Genomic DNA, 15,839 nt, shown 5'->3' on the forward strand with positions numbered 1-15,839 from the left:
TAAATGTAACAAAATAATGCAAGATGTATACACACTGAAAACTACAAAATGTTGCTGAGAGAAATTGAAGAAGACCCAAAGAAATAGAACAGTGTGCCATAAACATGGGTTGAATGACTTGGTATTATTAAGTCAGATCTCTCCCAAATTAATCTATATATTCAACTCAATCCATATCAAAACCTTAGCAGACTTCCAATTTCTTATAGAAATGGATCAATTCTGTTCAGTCGCTCAGTCGTGTCCAACTCTTTGCAACCCCGTGAACTGCAGTACGCCAGGCTTCCCTGTCCATCACCAACTCCTGGAGCTTACTCAAACTCATGTCCATTGAGTTAGTGATGCCATCCAACCGTCTCATCCTCTGTTGTCTCCTTCTCCTTCCACCTTCAATATTTCCCAGCATCAGAGTCTTTTCAAATGAGTCAGTTCTTCACATCAGGTGGCCAAAGTATTGGAGTTTCAGCTTCAGCATCAGTCCTTCCAATGAATATTCAGGACTGATTTCCTTTAGGATGGACCAGTTGGATCTCCTTGCTGATAGAAATGGATAGGCTGATTCTAAAATTTATATGGACATAAAATGGTCTAAGATGATGAAAATCATTGAGAAAAAGAACAGCACTGGAAGACCTACCTTGTCTGACTTTTAGAGTTACTATACAGGTGCAGATAAGACAGTGTGAGCTTAACCGAAGAAAATAGAGTTCAGAAATAGACTCACCCATAGAAATATGGTCACTTAGGTGTTTTTTTTTTACAAAGATGCCAAAGGTAATTGAAAAGGAAAAGGATAGTCTTTTTCCATCAGTGGTTTTGGAACAATTGGATATCAATATAGGAGAACTTGAACCTCAGTCTTTACCACACTCTACATGCAGATGTTAATTGTAAATAGTTCATAAGCCTGAACATAAAAGCCAAAGCAGTAAAATTTCTAGAAGAACATATAGAAGATCTTTATGACCTTGACTGAGGACAGATTTCTAGGGACACAAAAGGCAGAACCATAATTGGGCTTTATCAAAAATTAAAAGCTTTGCTGCCCAGGGAACTATATTCAATATCTTGTAATAACCTTAATGGAAGAATCTGAAAAAGAATGACTTTGCTGTCAGGTGGCTGAGTGGCAAAGAATGCCAAGCAGGAGACAGGTTTGATCCCTGGGTCAGGAAGATCCCCTGGAGAAGGAAATGGCAACCCACTCCAGTATTCTTGCCTGGAAAATCCCATGGACAGAGGAACCTGGCGGGCTTCAGTCCATAGGGTCACAAAAGAGTCGGACATGACTTAGTGCCTGAACAATACCTGAAACTAACACAACACTGTAAATCAACTATAATTTAATTAAGGGGGAAAAAAAAGCTTTTGCTATCCAAAAAAACGTGTTTAAAAAAATGGAAAGGCAAGTAACAGACTAGGAGAAAATAGTGGCAAAACATTTTCCTGACAAAGGACTCTATCCAAAATATACAAGTTTTTATAATTCAGTATTACAGATATAAATAATACCGTGTTTAGAGTGAACAAGAGATTTGAGTAGACATTTCACCAAAGAAATATATGAATGTATAAGCACCGAAAAAATGCTTAACATCATTAGTCATTAGAGAAATGCAAAGTAAAACCACAATGAGCTACTACTATACATCTGTGAGAATGGAGAATATAAAAAATACAGTGCCAAACACTAGTGAGAATGCAGAATAGCTGAAACTCTTAGGCTGCTGAAGAGATGCAATGTTCTTACCTGAAAACAGCCCAGATTCCCCTCCCTCGGTGAATGAATAAATTGTAGGATAAACAAATCATGGGTTACTAAGCAGTAAATGAAAATAACTACTGATACACATATCAACATGGATGAATTTCAGAAGCGTGCTAATTAAGTGCCAAAATCCAGACATAAAAGAAGTTACATAGTGTATGAGCCATTTATATGAAATTCTAAGAAGATAAAACGACAGCAAAGAAAACAGATCACAGTTGTCTGGGGCCAGTGAGGAGTGGAGAGAAGAGTGAAACTTCAGGGGGAGATGAGGGAACTTTGGGGTGATGCTGGTTACACGCTGTATACATTTGTCAAAATTCATTGAGTCGACTGAAGCAACTCAGCACACCACACGCACATAAATGAGTGGATTTTATTGTACATAAAGTATACTTCAATCAGTAAAGTCGGTTATTTAAAAACAATAATAAACAGAAAAAGCATTCATCCACCTTGTTGCCACCAGAAAAACTGTCTCTTCTGCCTGATTTAGTGTATATATATTTAAATAGAAACAGAACCAATGTACTATCGATCACTTAACAAATGGGAGGGGCTTCAGTTTACATGCGGTTGAGTGACTTACCAGGGTGACCACATTGCGTTCCCCAGACCCCGCATCCCAGTGGTTAGCCAGCTGACGTTGCCACAAGATGAAGAGAATGTGAATCTGGCCTCCAGTTGCTTAAACACAGCATTGTGCCTTATGTTTTGATGGCTCATGTGACCCAACCCATGCCTTGGCCTTTGATTTTGTTCTGGCTAAACTAAATGTGTCATTTAAGATTTTTTTTTAATTTGAGATGGGTTTGGGTTTGGAGGTGGAGTTTTCAGGCTTTTCCTTGGCACAGCCCCTGCAAGAGAAGCGCTTGTCTTAGTTGTGTTCCTTGAATCAGTTGGTGAAGATCTGAAATCTTACTAGGTGGCTTCTGCTAACTGGAAATTTAGGACAATTGGGAGCATGCTGACTCTTCATTTTACTCATGTTCTGTGAAGAGGGTCTTCCCAGCAAAGCCTGCCATGTAGATGTCACCAAAGGGGTGGGTCAACATGTGTAATGTGTTTAAGCTGACTTCAGAGTGCTTTCTAAATTTAAACAAAGAACACCTCATATTGGGTTAAAGAAATTATATTATTTTTTATAGAAAGGGAAAGAAAGTGAAAGTTGCTCAGTCGTGTCCAATTCTTTGCGACCCCATGGACTGTAACCTGCCAGGCTCCTCTGTCCATGAAATTCTCTAGGCAAGAATACTAGAGTGGGTTGCCATTCCCTTCTCCAGAGGATCTTCCCAACCCAGGGATCAAACCGAGGTCTCCCTCTATTTTTTATAGAGGACACATCTAAATAAAAATAACCCAGAAAGTGACAAAAAGTAAGGGGTATCTCGGGCAAGTGCTTTCCAGGTGGCGTATCGGTAAAGAATCTGCCAGTCAATGCAGGAGACACAAGAGACGAGCGTTCAGTCCCTGAGTTGGGAAGATGCCGTGGAGTAGGAAATGGCAACCCACTCCAGTATTCTTGCCTGGAGAAGTCCATGAGCAGAGAGAGGAGCCTGGCGCGCTGTAGTCCTGTGGGTCACAGAGAATCAGACACAACTGAGCGTGCACACACATCTTGGGCAAGTGCTGACAGAACAAAAGTACTATAGCAGGGTTGCTGTGAGATGAAATAGTCTCCATAGTGATAATTCATGGCATCTACTCAGAGATAATACATATAAATGCTTACGAATATAACTGAAATGTATAAAGGAAAAGTTGATAGAATACTGGTACAAATTGACAAACCCACAGTCTTGGTGGGAAACTTGAATATATTCTGAAACAACAGATCAAGTACATAGAAAATTAGTGTACATAGATATATAGAGAGAGGATTTAAATTGACAGCAAGCTTGATTTTTTATTTTTCAAAACTTGAATAAAATCCTTGAATAATCAGCTTGCAGTGGTTGATTTTAAGCCAGTTTACAAGGAAAATCTCAACAAAACAGATATATTACTTCTCTCAAAGGGAGATAATGTATATAGAAGCTTTTATCATGCTGTAAAGACTCAGGAAATATTTGTGTCCTTTCTTGGATGTTTTATCCCAGGAACTGCAGCAGTGGGGCACACAGATAAGATTGGGCGTTTGAAGGAGCTCTGTGAGCAATACGGCATATGGCTCCACGTGGAGGGGTAAGTGGAGGGGTGTGGGTCCTCGGTGGGCCTGCAGAGTGCCTGGGAAGAGCTCACTCTGTCGTCACATTTATCTCTAAGGACTCTTTGGTGAAGTGAAAGTGAAGATGCAAGTCACTCAATCATGTTCGACTCTTTGCGATCCCATGGTCTATACAGCCCATGAAATTCTCCAGGCCAGAATACTCTAGTGGGTAGCTGTTCCCTTCTTCAGAGGATCTTCCCAACCCAGGGATTGAACCCAGGTCTCCCACCTTGCAGGCAGAGTGGGAGCTGCTGAGCCACAGGGAAGCCCAAAGACTCTTTGGGTTGCAGATAATAAAGAGGTCTTATTGGCTCCCGTAACTCAGACCAGTGTTAGGATCAGCAGTAGCACCACGTCAGCCAAGTCACTTGGCTGACCTTCCTCCATGGTGGCTCCGTCTGGAGCTAGATAGCCTTTCCTGTTCTGGTGCAGAGTAGCTGCAGCAACTCCAGCCGCCTTTCCAGCTTTGCGTCCAGAGGGTCAGAAATCCTTCCAGGAGTCTCATGCTGAGCCAGTTGCTGTGGCCACGGAAATGTAATTCTCTGATAGTTTAGGTGATTTCGAGGCTGAGGTCTTACAGAGGAGGTGGGGAGTGGATTCCCAGAAGGCTGCTGGAGTGCTCCAAAGACAAAAGGTGGGGAGGAGGTGGGGCAGCCCTGGGGGTCCATTTCCAGCACGTCATATGTACGCGGTGCTTTGCTTAATATTGTCCCTCTGGGAAGCGTGATGACTTGGATATAATACCTACCAAGATAGAAAGTAAGACACTTATTACACTAGATAAGTAGAAGCCATCCCCTGAAACATTTTAATTAAAATGCATTTTCCAGGTTTTCCTGAAATTTGTATAATATATGTACCACATTTTATGTTGCTATTGCAAATGCTACCAACACAGCTGAAAGACATGTAAATGTCAGCGTGGAACAGCACAGCCCTGTTTTGTTTTTCTTTTGAGGGGGAGGGGGGTAAGTACATACTTAGTGAATAAGCAGCAGTAAATAATTAGTTCTCAGGTCTGTGTTTTTCCTTCCAGTGTGAATCTGGCAACCTTGGCTCTAGGTTATGTTTCCTCTTCAGTGCTGGTATGTTGTTGATTTACTAGATACTGTGTTTTTAAGAAGGAATTTAAAATCACTTAACCCCGGATGGCTTTTATGCATGGAAGAGGGTGCTGGGTTGACTGGATCCTGGTAGTCTAATAGGAAGTTGTTCTCTCTGTGGTAGGCTGCAACCAAATGTGACAGCATGACGCTGACTCCGGGCCCGTGGCTGGGTCTGCCAGCTGTTCCAGCCGTGACCCTCTATAAGCATGACGATCCTGCCTTGGTAAGCTTCCTCTCACTGGGAGGGAGTAGGGAGTGGTGAGTAGTCATTGAGTCTGGGGGCAAAATACAGAAAAAGGAAAAAGTACATCTCTTCCTTAATGCTACATCTGTGATTTTTCATTAAAATTTTTTTTTTTACATAAGGGAAACTATGCCATATATTTTTTTTCTATTTATTCTCCCCATACTTCCCCATGTGTATGAAAAACTTTTATCACTGTATAATATTCCATCATTTAAGTACCACAGTCATCCTCCATTTGTGAACTTTTAGGCTGTTTTCAAATTTTTGTTACTGAAATAATGAGCATCACTCGTGTTTCAAATTACTCCTTAGACTGGATTCCCACAGTGGAATTAAGATTATTTTAAGGCTCTTGATCTTCCACATTGTCTAAAAAGTTACAAAATGATGTAGTTCTTAAAAGCGTAGTGATGGTTCTTATTAGTGAACCAGTTAGTGATAGGCAACTGTGAAATAAGTTTTCAGTGATTCTTAAACAGTGAAGCCTTGCTCATGTGTTTCTGGCCAAGTATTTGGGGATGCTCAGAGCAGCCTTGGAAGGGGCTGCCTCTTGAGTGGCTAAGAGCTCCAGCTCTGAGATTAGCCTGTCTGGATTCTCATCCCGGCTTTGCCACATGTTAGCCACGGACCCTTGGAAAAATCAAGGTCTCTGAGCCAAGTTGCCTAGAATACTTTGCTCATGGAGTTGCTTGAGGATCAAATGAATAATGCAAGCCAAGTGCCTGCATAGCATCTGACACAAACTAAGTGCATAGTAAATGGAAAGTGGTTAGTTCTGCTATGCGATTTCATTGGCTTTAAGTAATAAACCTATATTGACTTTTTTAGACTTTAGTTTCCGGTCTTACATCAAATAAGCCAGCAGACAAGCTCCGTGCCCTGCCACTGTGGTTGTCTTTACAGTACTTGGGACTTGATGGGATTGTGGAGAGGATCAAGCATGCCTGTCAGCTGGTGAGTGGAAACCTGAAGTTCGCACAAGTCACAGATGCTCCATGGCAGAAACAGACAGAAAAATCCTTCACTGATTTACCCCGCCTTCAATACCTCATTGTCTGGATTTCCCTTCTCATAAGCAAGCAGACTAATTGTCCTGCATATATAGGTTTCTTGTTCAAAGTTCTGGGAGAGACTGCTGGGGCTGTCCCAGCATTTGTGTCCAAATGAAATCAGATTAAAATGAATGCCGGTGTCAGCATGGTGGAGAAAAGAAGTCACGGTGACAGCCAAGGACTGGAGGAGGATGTGGAGGCTGGGATAAGCATTCCACTTGACCGACCGACTCTTGAGGGTAAAAGAATATGATGGCTGGGGGGAGTAAGGCTGGCATGGATATTTTTAACACCCGCTGGCTTGGGCTCCCAAATTGCAAAGCTTTAGGGACAGTTCTAATTCTCTGTTTGAGGTGTTCTAATTGTGAAAGCTATATAATTATGTTGCAGTTCAGAAAACAAAAAATACCTTATGTACGCAGTTTTTGAGAGCTGAGTTCTACCTAAGTCTACAGCATGATGTCACCTTTCTGTCCCTCTGATTTCCCACCTGTAAAATAGAGGTGATGATGTAATGAAAGATTGTCATGAGGACTTAGTGAGTTCGTACAGGTAAAGCTCCCACAGTAGGGCCTAATCATATGGTAAGGTATGCAGATAGTTTTAAAAATAAATCTTTGTTTTCCCTGGTTGAGGAGCTAAGATCCTGCATGCTGCATGGGTGCAGCCAAAAACAGGAAAAAATAAATCTTTGTTTTAAATATATTATTGGAATTCGTACATGTTTGTGTCATTTTTATATTTAAGAAAAATTAGTATTTTCATATTACTGTAATAGGGGTCCTGTTATAATAGGATATTTTAACATGAGTTTCTAATGAAATATAAACATTCTAAATTAAGTAGTTTCATTTTTACATTAAGTAATATTAAGATTCATGCTCATTATGTTTACAGAAGCACATTTTAAAAAATATTTTCTTATGGGGCTCTTGGCTCTCATCTTGAGGTTTGGTTCTTCGGAAGGAGAAGCCTTCATTGCCATGGTGACTTGGTTTGGGGAAGGTTGGGGCACTCCAGGGAGAGGTGTTCAGCTCCCTTTGGTTTACAGAGTACAAGAGAATAATGATGACATTAGCCACCAGACACTTGAGGTCCCTGCACTCTGGCATCTACCTGCCAGCAGACACCACAGTGCATCGCAAACCCTCCTGAGGCCTGGCCTCCGCTGCTGACTCACGCACGTGTGAAAAGTCCACAGAGGTTCAGCAGGTGTGGTCTCCCATGTCCCGTCCTGCCTTGTAGTCCACACCAGGCCTCACATTCCCTGAGCAAAAATCAGTGTCCTCCTCCTCTTTTTCTTCCTTTTGCTCCTCTTTGTCTTCATGGGAAGCAGTTCCAGAGCGTTTACACTCGGTGCCAAGCACTATGCGGCCCCAGGGGGCACGGTGGATGCAGGCTCTCATTTGGTCTCTGCAGCTCCCCCAGAATATAAGGTCCAGTGATAGCATGTTAAGAACTAGTTTCCAGGACTTCCCTGGTGTCTGGTGGTTAAGATTCTGCGCTTCCACTGCAGGGGCCTCAGTTTCGATCCCTGGTCAGGGAACTAAGATCCTGCATGTCACTCAGCATGGCCAAAACAAAAAATTACTACAGTAATACTGACTATATTCCCCATGACTTATTTTTTAATAATTGCAAGTTTCTACTTTTTACCTTTTGAGTCCCTTCACCGACCTCCCCCAGCCGTCACCTGTAGCAGAGACCAGACTTCTATCAGCTTTGTTTCGTTTTAGATTTCACATGTGAGATCATATGCTATTTGTCTTTGTTTGAATTATTTCACTTGGAGTAATGCCCTTAAGGCCCACCCGTGTGTGCATGCTAAGACGCTCAGTTGTGTCCGACTCTTTGTGACCCTATGGACTGTAGCCCTTCAGGCTCCTCTGTCCATGGGATTCTCCAGGCAAGAATGTGGCAGTGGGTTGCCATGCCCTCCTCCAGGGGATCTTCCCGACTCAGGGATTGAACGCTTGTCTTTATGTCTCCTGCGTTAGCAGGTGGGTCCTTTATCACTAGCACAGCTGGGAAGCCCTGAGGTCCACCCATGTTGTTGCAGATGACAAGCTTTTGTTCTTTTTTTACGGTTGATTATTTCCTGTTGTGTGCGTGTGTGTGTATTATTATATGCCCTAACGTCTTAACTCATTCATCCTTTGATGGACGCTTAGGTTGTTTATGTATCTTGGCTATTGTAAATAATGCTGAAGTGAACATACCTTGTCAAATTAGTATTTTCCTGTTCTTCAGTGCAGATAGCCCACGTGGAATTGCTGGATCATATGGTGGTTCTACTTCTCATTTTTTGCGGAAGCTCCATATGTTTTCCACGGTGGCTGCACCAATTTACATTCCAACCAAGGGTGCACGGGGTTCCTTTTCCTCCACGTTCTTGTGAACACTTGTTTCTTGTCGTTTTGATGACAGCCGTTCTCCCAGGTGTGCAGCGACATCACGCTGTGGTTTTGATTTGCATTTCCCTGATGATTAGTGATGTTGAGCATCTTTACTTTCTATGTGCCTGTTGTCTGGAAAAATGTCTATTCAGATCTTCTGTCCATTTTTTAATTGGGATAGTTTGGGTTTTTGCCATTGAGTTGTATGAGTTCTTCATATACTTTGGATTTTAACGCCTTATTAAATAAATGATTTGCAAATATTTTCTCCAGTTCCATAGGTTGCCTTTTCATTTGTTGATGACTTCCTTTGCTGTGCAGAAGCTTTTTAGTCTGATGTAGTCTGCTTGCTTAATTTTGTTTTTGTTGCCTTGCACTCAGTATTTTTTGAATGAATGAATGACCTCTATGTTGCTAACATGACAAATTCACATATATCTAATGAGAAAAAGCTTTTCTGGAGTCACTAAATGCAATTGTAACTGGCATATTGGGGAATATTTGCAGATGTTGAAATGCAAAAATTGGTATCCACATTTAGAAATCGTCAAGTCGCAGATGGCTTTATCTGCCCAAGATCCTTGTTTGCAGACTTGCAAAGACCCTTAGGAAAACTACTTCTTAATATGAAATTACAAGAAACTGTTTTTTTGTCATTTGCAGAGTCAACGATTGCAAGAAAGTTTGAAGAAAGTGAACCACATCAAAATCTTGGTACAGTATATAATTTGGTCTGTCTCTTAAAGTCAGTAACTTTTACCTTCAGTGACTTAGCATGATTTTCTCCAGATTTGGTGTGTGTTCATGGAATTGCGGCAGCTCCAGTTAACCACCGTTCTTTGGGAAAGTCATACATGTCCCGATGACCTAATTCTGCAGTTAGCAGAAAGCCTAGAAATTTGCCCCATACACTGTTTGAACACCTACAGTGCTTTTCAAATAATCCATTCACAGTTTTTATTCTATTGAAATTTAAAATTGCACAAAGATGTAATAAGCACCATTGATTTCACCTGTCCAGAAATTTTTAGAACACCCATCTTCCTCAAGTGGAAAATTGTTTTGTCTCTCAGAGTGCTTTGGGCCACTCTTTGTGAAGCCCTCTGATCCCAGAGAGCATTTGCATGAAGGGGCGTTTCTTTGACAATTCTTCAGGATATAGTTAACTTTAAAACTAACATTTGAGTTTATTTGGGGTTCAAGTGAGTGCAGTCTGTGTCCACTTTAGTACATGGTTCGGTTTAAGTGCTGATCAGGGGCTGCTCCCCTCACCGCCTTCTGAGTAGGAGCTGGGAGCTACTCACTTGACCTGAGGTGACTCCTCTCCTAGCTTGGAAGGGGATAGTGGCCCCACCGGAGAAGCAGAGGATCAATGTAAGTCAGGAGACTTGGGTTCCAATTTCAGCTGTGCCACAGGGGCCCTGTGACACTGACTCATTCTGTTAACCTCTCAAGCCTGTGAGCTCAGCTGTCGGTGAAGGTATGTTGGTTGGACACTCTTGATTGCAAATAGAGAGACTAAATTATGGACTGGAATGAGCACGCTGGTGGGTTACAGGCAGTGCTGGGCCTGTGTATTTCCTGTCGCTCCTTTGCTGAGCCCTCTTGGGCTCCTCCTCATTCCTCTCCTTCCTCATTCTCCTGCAAACCAGGAGGAGCTGATGTTGCTCACTAATTGCCAACTGGTTTGGACTTCTTTGTAAGGCCACATACAGCCTAGGCATAACCCTGTTCCTTCCCTCCTTCCAATGGCTGCTTTACTCAATAGAGGGGACAGTCACTGGCAAACACCATGAGGCACTGTGGCCTGTCAGTAATCCATCAACGTCGTCATCATCACCTTCCTGTCAGTAGCCCACCATCATCATCGTCACCATCACCACTGCAGCTGCTGTTTGTGACATGCTTACTGTGTAGCACGCGTGATACTAAGTCCCTCTTCCATGCCTGTTTCATTTAACCGTCACAGATCTCCTTTGTACATGCTGTTCCCCATACCTGGAAACACTGTTCCCCTTAATTCTTCTCATTACCAATTTCTTATCCTTCAGATCTTAGTTCCCAAATATCACTTCTTCAGAGAGGCTCACCCCACCCCACCAGAGTAACACCCACCACTATCCATCACTCCCTGTGCTCTGGGTTTTCCCCTTCATCATTATTACTGCCTGAAATTGTGGGCTGTGTTTGTTCCTTGTCTGTTTTTGTCTGGAGAAGCCTTGCAAGGCAAAGACTTTTGTCTGTTCATGACTATATCCTACGCCCAGTGTGGTACCTGGCATACAATAGGTGTTCAAGTGTGGATGAATACACAGACTCTGTGAGTTGGACGCAGTGGTTATTCCTTTTCTTTAACTGGGGAGGAAGCTAAAGCACAGACAGGATAAGGATGTGGTAAAGCAGCGTAGAGCTGGGGTGCACTCTCAAAGCCTGTGTCCTCCGCCAGCGGACCCTCTGTCTCAGGGTAGTTAGAGGAGAATGGATTCGTCTGCCCCGGTGGCTTGTTAGGAGGGGCGTATCAGCTAATGTGTGGGAAGGCAGAATGGAGGCGTCAGGCACCATAAGGTGGAAGTGATTATTGTCTTCTGCTCCTTGCTACAGCCTTTGTCTGCTGCTTTCATAGGTGTTGACTTGTGAACCCTCACAGTAAGCCTCTGGGGTCGAGCGGCAGCATCTGTTTCTGTGGCTCAGATGAGCTGTGTGTCCAGAGTCCCAGAACTAGTATGTGGCAAAGCCAAGACTTGACCCCAGGGTATCTCAGAAAAGCTTCTCTGCTGCATAGCCACTCCCTTCTCCCAGCACCCATGACCTTCTTCCTTCCCATCTGGAGGGCCCTTCAGGAGCCTCGCCCATTGCAGAAACAAGGACCCACTTCCCCAGCTCAGCACCTCCAGCGCCAGGGCCAGGGGTGGCACTCGCGACCCGCTTTCACAGGGTGCCAGTTCAGTCTCCTCGGCAGCTGCGTTCTGATAAAGCTGCTGTTTTACTGGCCTCTTATCAAACACTTGGAGTGGATTCTAAAGTCGGCCTGTGAGGGGAAACTCGAACACTGTCACCATTACACCTGAGAATTCCAGAATGCCTCCGTGGGACTGAGCGTGGTTTCATGTTTATATCCTTATTGTTCTGCCACTTTGACCGTGATACATCCAAGTGAGGGTTTTTTTTTTTTCAGTCCTGTTTGGGACTTGTGCTGATTTAACATGAGGATTCTTCTTTTTTTTTTAATCCTGTACAGTTAATTTTTTCAGATATGTCCTCCCTTCAGGAACACCAGTAAGCTGCATACTGAACCTTCACTCCACCCCCCATCAGTCTCTTGGATGCCTGCATCTCTCTCTCTCTCTGCCTTCCAGTGCCTCCCTTCAGATCCTTCTTTGAGTTCAGTCATTTATTCTTGAGCAGCATCTCATCTGCTGTTTAACCCATTCACTGAGCTTTTTACTTCCAGTGACCTCTTTCATTCTGCAATATTCTCTTCAGTTCTTTTTCAAGTTATTCTGTTTTATAATCACCTTTTAAAGCAAGGATTCTGGTCCTTTGTCTCTCTGTTTAAACACCGTGATCGCCATGTGTTTCCGATGGCTGTTCCAGTCTCAGTTTTGGGACCACATATCGTCCTCTCGGTTGTGTCTGCTGACTCTTGCTTCGTGTGTTACATAATTTTTCTGTTTCAAGTGAGATTTTTTTCTCTCGTATGACTTGCCAGGGTCCATTTATTTATGTTGGTTTCCCAGCTTTAGGAGTCCCACAGAGGACATCACACACAGGTGCAGAACACACCTGATGTTTTCTTCTCATGAAAGAATTTTTTGTCTCTCTCTGCAGAGCCTTAGGCAGAGTGAAGCTTTCTTACTGATCAGTGGGTGAAGTTTTTCTCTCTTTTCGTAAAGAGCACTTTTCAAGCGTCCTGGCTTCATGTAAACTAAGCACTACCCCTCACATGGGCTTAAAAACCCACGACCTTAGATGTTAATGCTAAGTTCTAGGCCCCGTCTGTGCTCCCCTCCCCCCAGGCCCTGCAGCTCAGCTTACAATATTCTTTCTGTTTTCTCTTATTTCTGGATTCACCTGTTTTGTGAGCCTAACAATGATTTGAACTTTTTTTGGTTATTGATTACATTTAATCAAGCATTTCAGGTATTTAGAATTGATGACTTCAGTATTGGCTTGGTCTACCACGTGGCCAGAACCAGAATTCTACATATATAGCCCTGTACAGTATTTCTTATGCACACTGACATTGAGACCACTGGGCTCAAAAAAGTAAGAAACAGAAGACTAGAGAAGTCTTGGCACTCAAATTCTACCTTGTTCTGAAAACAGGAATGTAGAGTTTTAGTCACCTTGTTACCATTTACTTTTTATGCTTACTCCATTCTATATAAATATTAAACCACTCTCACTTTAAAGATAACTAATAGATTTATTTGTTTATGTGAAAATTAAAAGAGATAGTAGATATGAAAGCACAAGAATTGACTCCATAAATAATTGGCAGATTCAAATCTACCTGTTGCTTAATCGGACTCACACACATTTGTTCCTTTGAACAGCTTAGTGGGGAAGATCTTGGGCCTGTCTCCCCAGTTAGCATGTCCTGGTGTGGCCCTACCAGTGCCTTGGGAAATAGGTTTCAAGACTAGAATTGTAGTGCTGGAGTTGTTGAATGCTTGGAGAGCCCCTCTCCCTCTACCCCCACCCCCTCCTCCAACACGACCGTCTGTCGAGGGCATTAACACTCCCTCTGTGTCCTGACCCTGAGGGGAAGCTGACGGCTGACTGTACATTTGTTCAGTGGAGAACAGGGAACCTTGGGCTGGGCAGTCAATGCAGTGGCCGTCTTCATCTGTTAGGAAATCTGTTAGTGAAGATGGTTGTCTGATGCCTGTCCTGAATGTAAGTATCGCTTCGGTGATTTAGAGAAACACAGCCTCAGTTCTAGACTGCGGTTATTCACACGCCAGCAGGACTTGCCTTCTGTTCAGCGAGTTTCACACAATGAGTAGAGGATGAGTAGGAAAGGATCCAGTCATTCCTGGTTGCGGTGGCCTCACTTCTGGATTCTTGAAAGCTTGGACTCTCTCGCTGATTCTAGTGCCACTTTTTTCTTGCCTTTCTTGATCTTTCGTGTTGGACCCATGTTTATCCATAACCATCAAAAATTTCCTTTTGCTTCTCAGTGTACCAGTGTCACATATTATAATGTATTCTCAGGACTGGCTTATAATTATTTCTAAGAATTTTACTAAACCTTTGATTTTTGTTTCTCTAGCAACTGAAATTAACCTTTGAACTTGATGTGGTTTTTTGCTGTGGCGGTGGTGGTGGTTGGGTTTTTTGGTCTGTTTTCTTGGTTTTGGTGTTTTGGTTTTTTTCCTGCTGCGCAGCTTGTGGTATCTTAGTTCCCTGATCAGAGACTGAACCAGGCCCTGGCAGTGGGAGCGCTGAGCCCTAACCACTGGGCAACCAGGGGGTTCTCTTTGCATGCTTTCTAAGGGCAGCATCTGCAGCCTAGTTTCCAGGCTCACCGTTTGACTTTGTAGGTGTTTGGAATTTACTATCACTTGGTAATAACTGGATTCCATGTTTCAGGTGGAAGATGAGCTCAGTTCCCCAGTGGTGGTATTCAGATTTTTCCAGGAACTACCGGGCTCTGGTAGGTGATTTTTAAATGAGGGTTATTTTTCTGTGTGTAAGGGCTTTGAGTGTTAAACCACTTCAAGTTAACTAGGTAGTCCAGAATATTTTGATTGCTAAAATCTTGTCATCGTTGCAAAAAAATGTAATAAGGTTCACAAGAATTCCAGGCCTATTTGCCTTAGCACTTTACTGACAGTTTGCTGTGATTAAACCAGTGGTTTCCAAACACCAGTCCCTGGACCACTGCTGGAATGAATGAGAGTCCCTTGAAAACAGAATTTGGGGCCCTCCTTCCTAAGTGTTTTGATTCAGTAAGCGGATTCAAGAATCTCTATTTGTAAATAATGTCCCAAAGGCGCCCTGCTTAGTCCAAGGCTCTCTCAGGTTTCACCCAACAGCCATGGACCCCATTCCAGACCATTCTCCACTTCCTGTCACCCCCTTGCCCGTAGCCTGCGTGTCTTCCCGTGCCCGATGGATGAGGTCCAGGCTCTGGACCAGGCCTCATGCAGCCTGCGAGTCCAAGCCCTCCCCTTCTGTCCGCCTTCCTCTTCTTGCTCACTGTGCTTCAGTCAGACTGGTCTCCTCTGAGGCACCACTGCCCGCCTCGTCCTCCCAGCTCCTTCCCGCCTTCAGGTTCCCCCAGTGCCCACCCCCTCATGGAGCCTTCCCTGCCTGTCCTGTCTGAGGTGACTGACTCCCTCATGTCGTTTCAGAGCCTCACCTTCTTTCAAGGCCCTGACAACAGTATTTAGTGATTTCATTTCTTTATGCTGTTTCTCCCATAGAACATAAGAGGCAGCCTAAAAACCTTGTCTGCCTCATATTCTAACCCCAGGCCCAGCACAGCGCCTAGCACGAGTGGGCACCTCGACCATTTATCGTAGGAGGCCGGTTGCATTGTGAGGCCTGGCGTGCTGCTGGGCTGACTCCCCTGCACAGGGCTCGGTGCTTGTGGACTAGTTGGTGACTTATAATTTTTATGCTTTGATTTATGCTCAGAATTCCTTGAGGGAGAAAATGTGTTAATGAAATTAAGAATTACATTTGTATAAATAGATGTAAGTGTGTTGGTCTTCATACTATTTGAGACTTTTCTCTCAGGTTCATGTTGGGCACTAAGTGAGCCGGGTCGGGGGGTTGCTGTAGTTGGCTGTGTTTCTGAGAGGCAAACCCCTCTGTGTTTTGTGTCAGATCCAGGACTTAATGCCATCCCAGCGCCCAGCGCTGCCGCCTCAGCCGTCGGCCGGGAGAGGCACTCCTGTGATGCCCTGAACCGCTGGGTAAGAACGCTGTCACGTGCCCGTCCTGCTGCGTCTGGATGGTTGGGATAATGCATGGTCACCTCTAGGAAGGCAGAAACTCACAGGGGAGCCCCTGTGAAGCGTGGGGCTTTGTCCTGGGCTTCTTAAGCAAAA

General features: G+C 43.7%; 1 protein-coding gene across 2 annotated transcripts in view; it reads left to right on the forward strand.

Annotated features, from left to right (window-relative positions):
• The window catches only part of PDXDC1 (pyridoxal dependent decarboxylase domain containing 1), a 55,091-nt gene that overhangs the window by 30,016 nt on the left and 9,236 nt on the right, over nt 1-15,839 (forward strand). For both annotated transcript variants that reach the window (XM_027527781.1, XM_027527782.1), the window contains 7 exons: nt 3,868-3,952; nt 5,014-5,062; nt 5,205-5,306; nt 6,159-6,284; nt 9,442-9,492; nt 14,374-14,437; nt 15,616-15,704. In XM_027527781.1, coding sequence (XP_027383582.1) covers nt 3,868-3,952; nt 5,014-5,062; nt 5,205-5,306; nt 6,159-6,284; nt 9,442-9,492; nt 14,374-14,437; nt 15,616-15,704 — 566 coding nt within the window. The remainder of the gene's footprint in view (nt 1-3,867; nt 3,953-5,013; nt 5,063-5,204; nt 5,307-6,158; nt 6,285-9,441; nt 9,493-14,373; nt 14,438-15,615; nt 15,705-15,839) is intronic.

This window comes from Bos indicus x Bos taurus, chromosome 25 (assembly GCF_003369695.1).
Source record: "Bos indicus x Bos taurus breed Angus x Brahman F1 hybrid chromosome 25, Bos_hybrid_MaternalHap_v2.0, whole genome shotgun sequence".
Taxonomy (NCBI): Eukaryota; Metazoa; Chordata; class Mammalia; order Artiodactyla; family Bovidae; genus Bos; species Bos indicus x Bos taurus.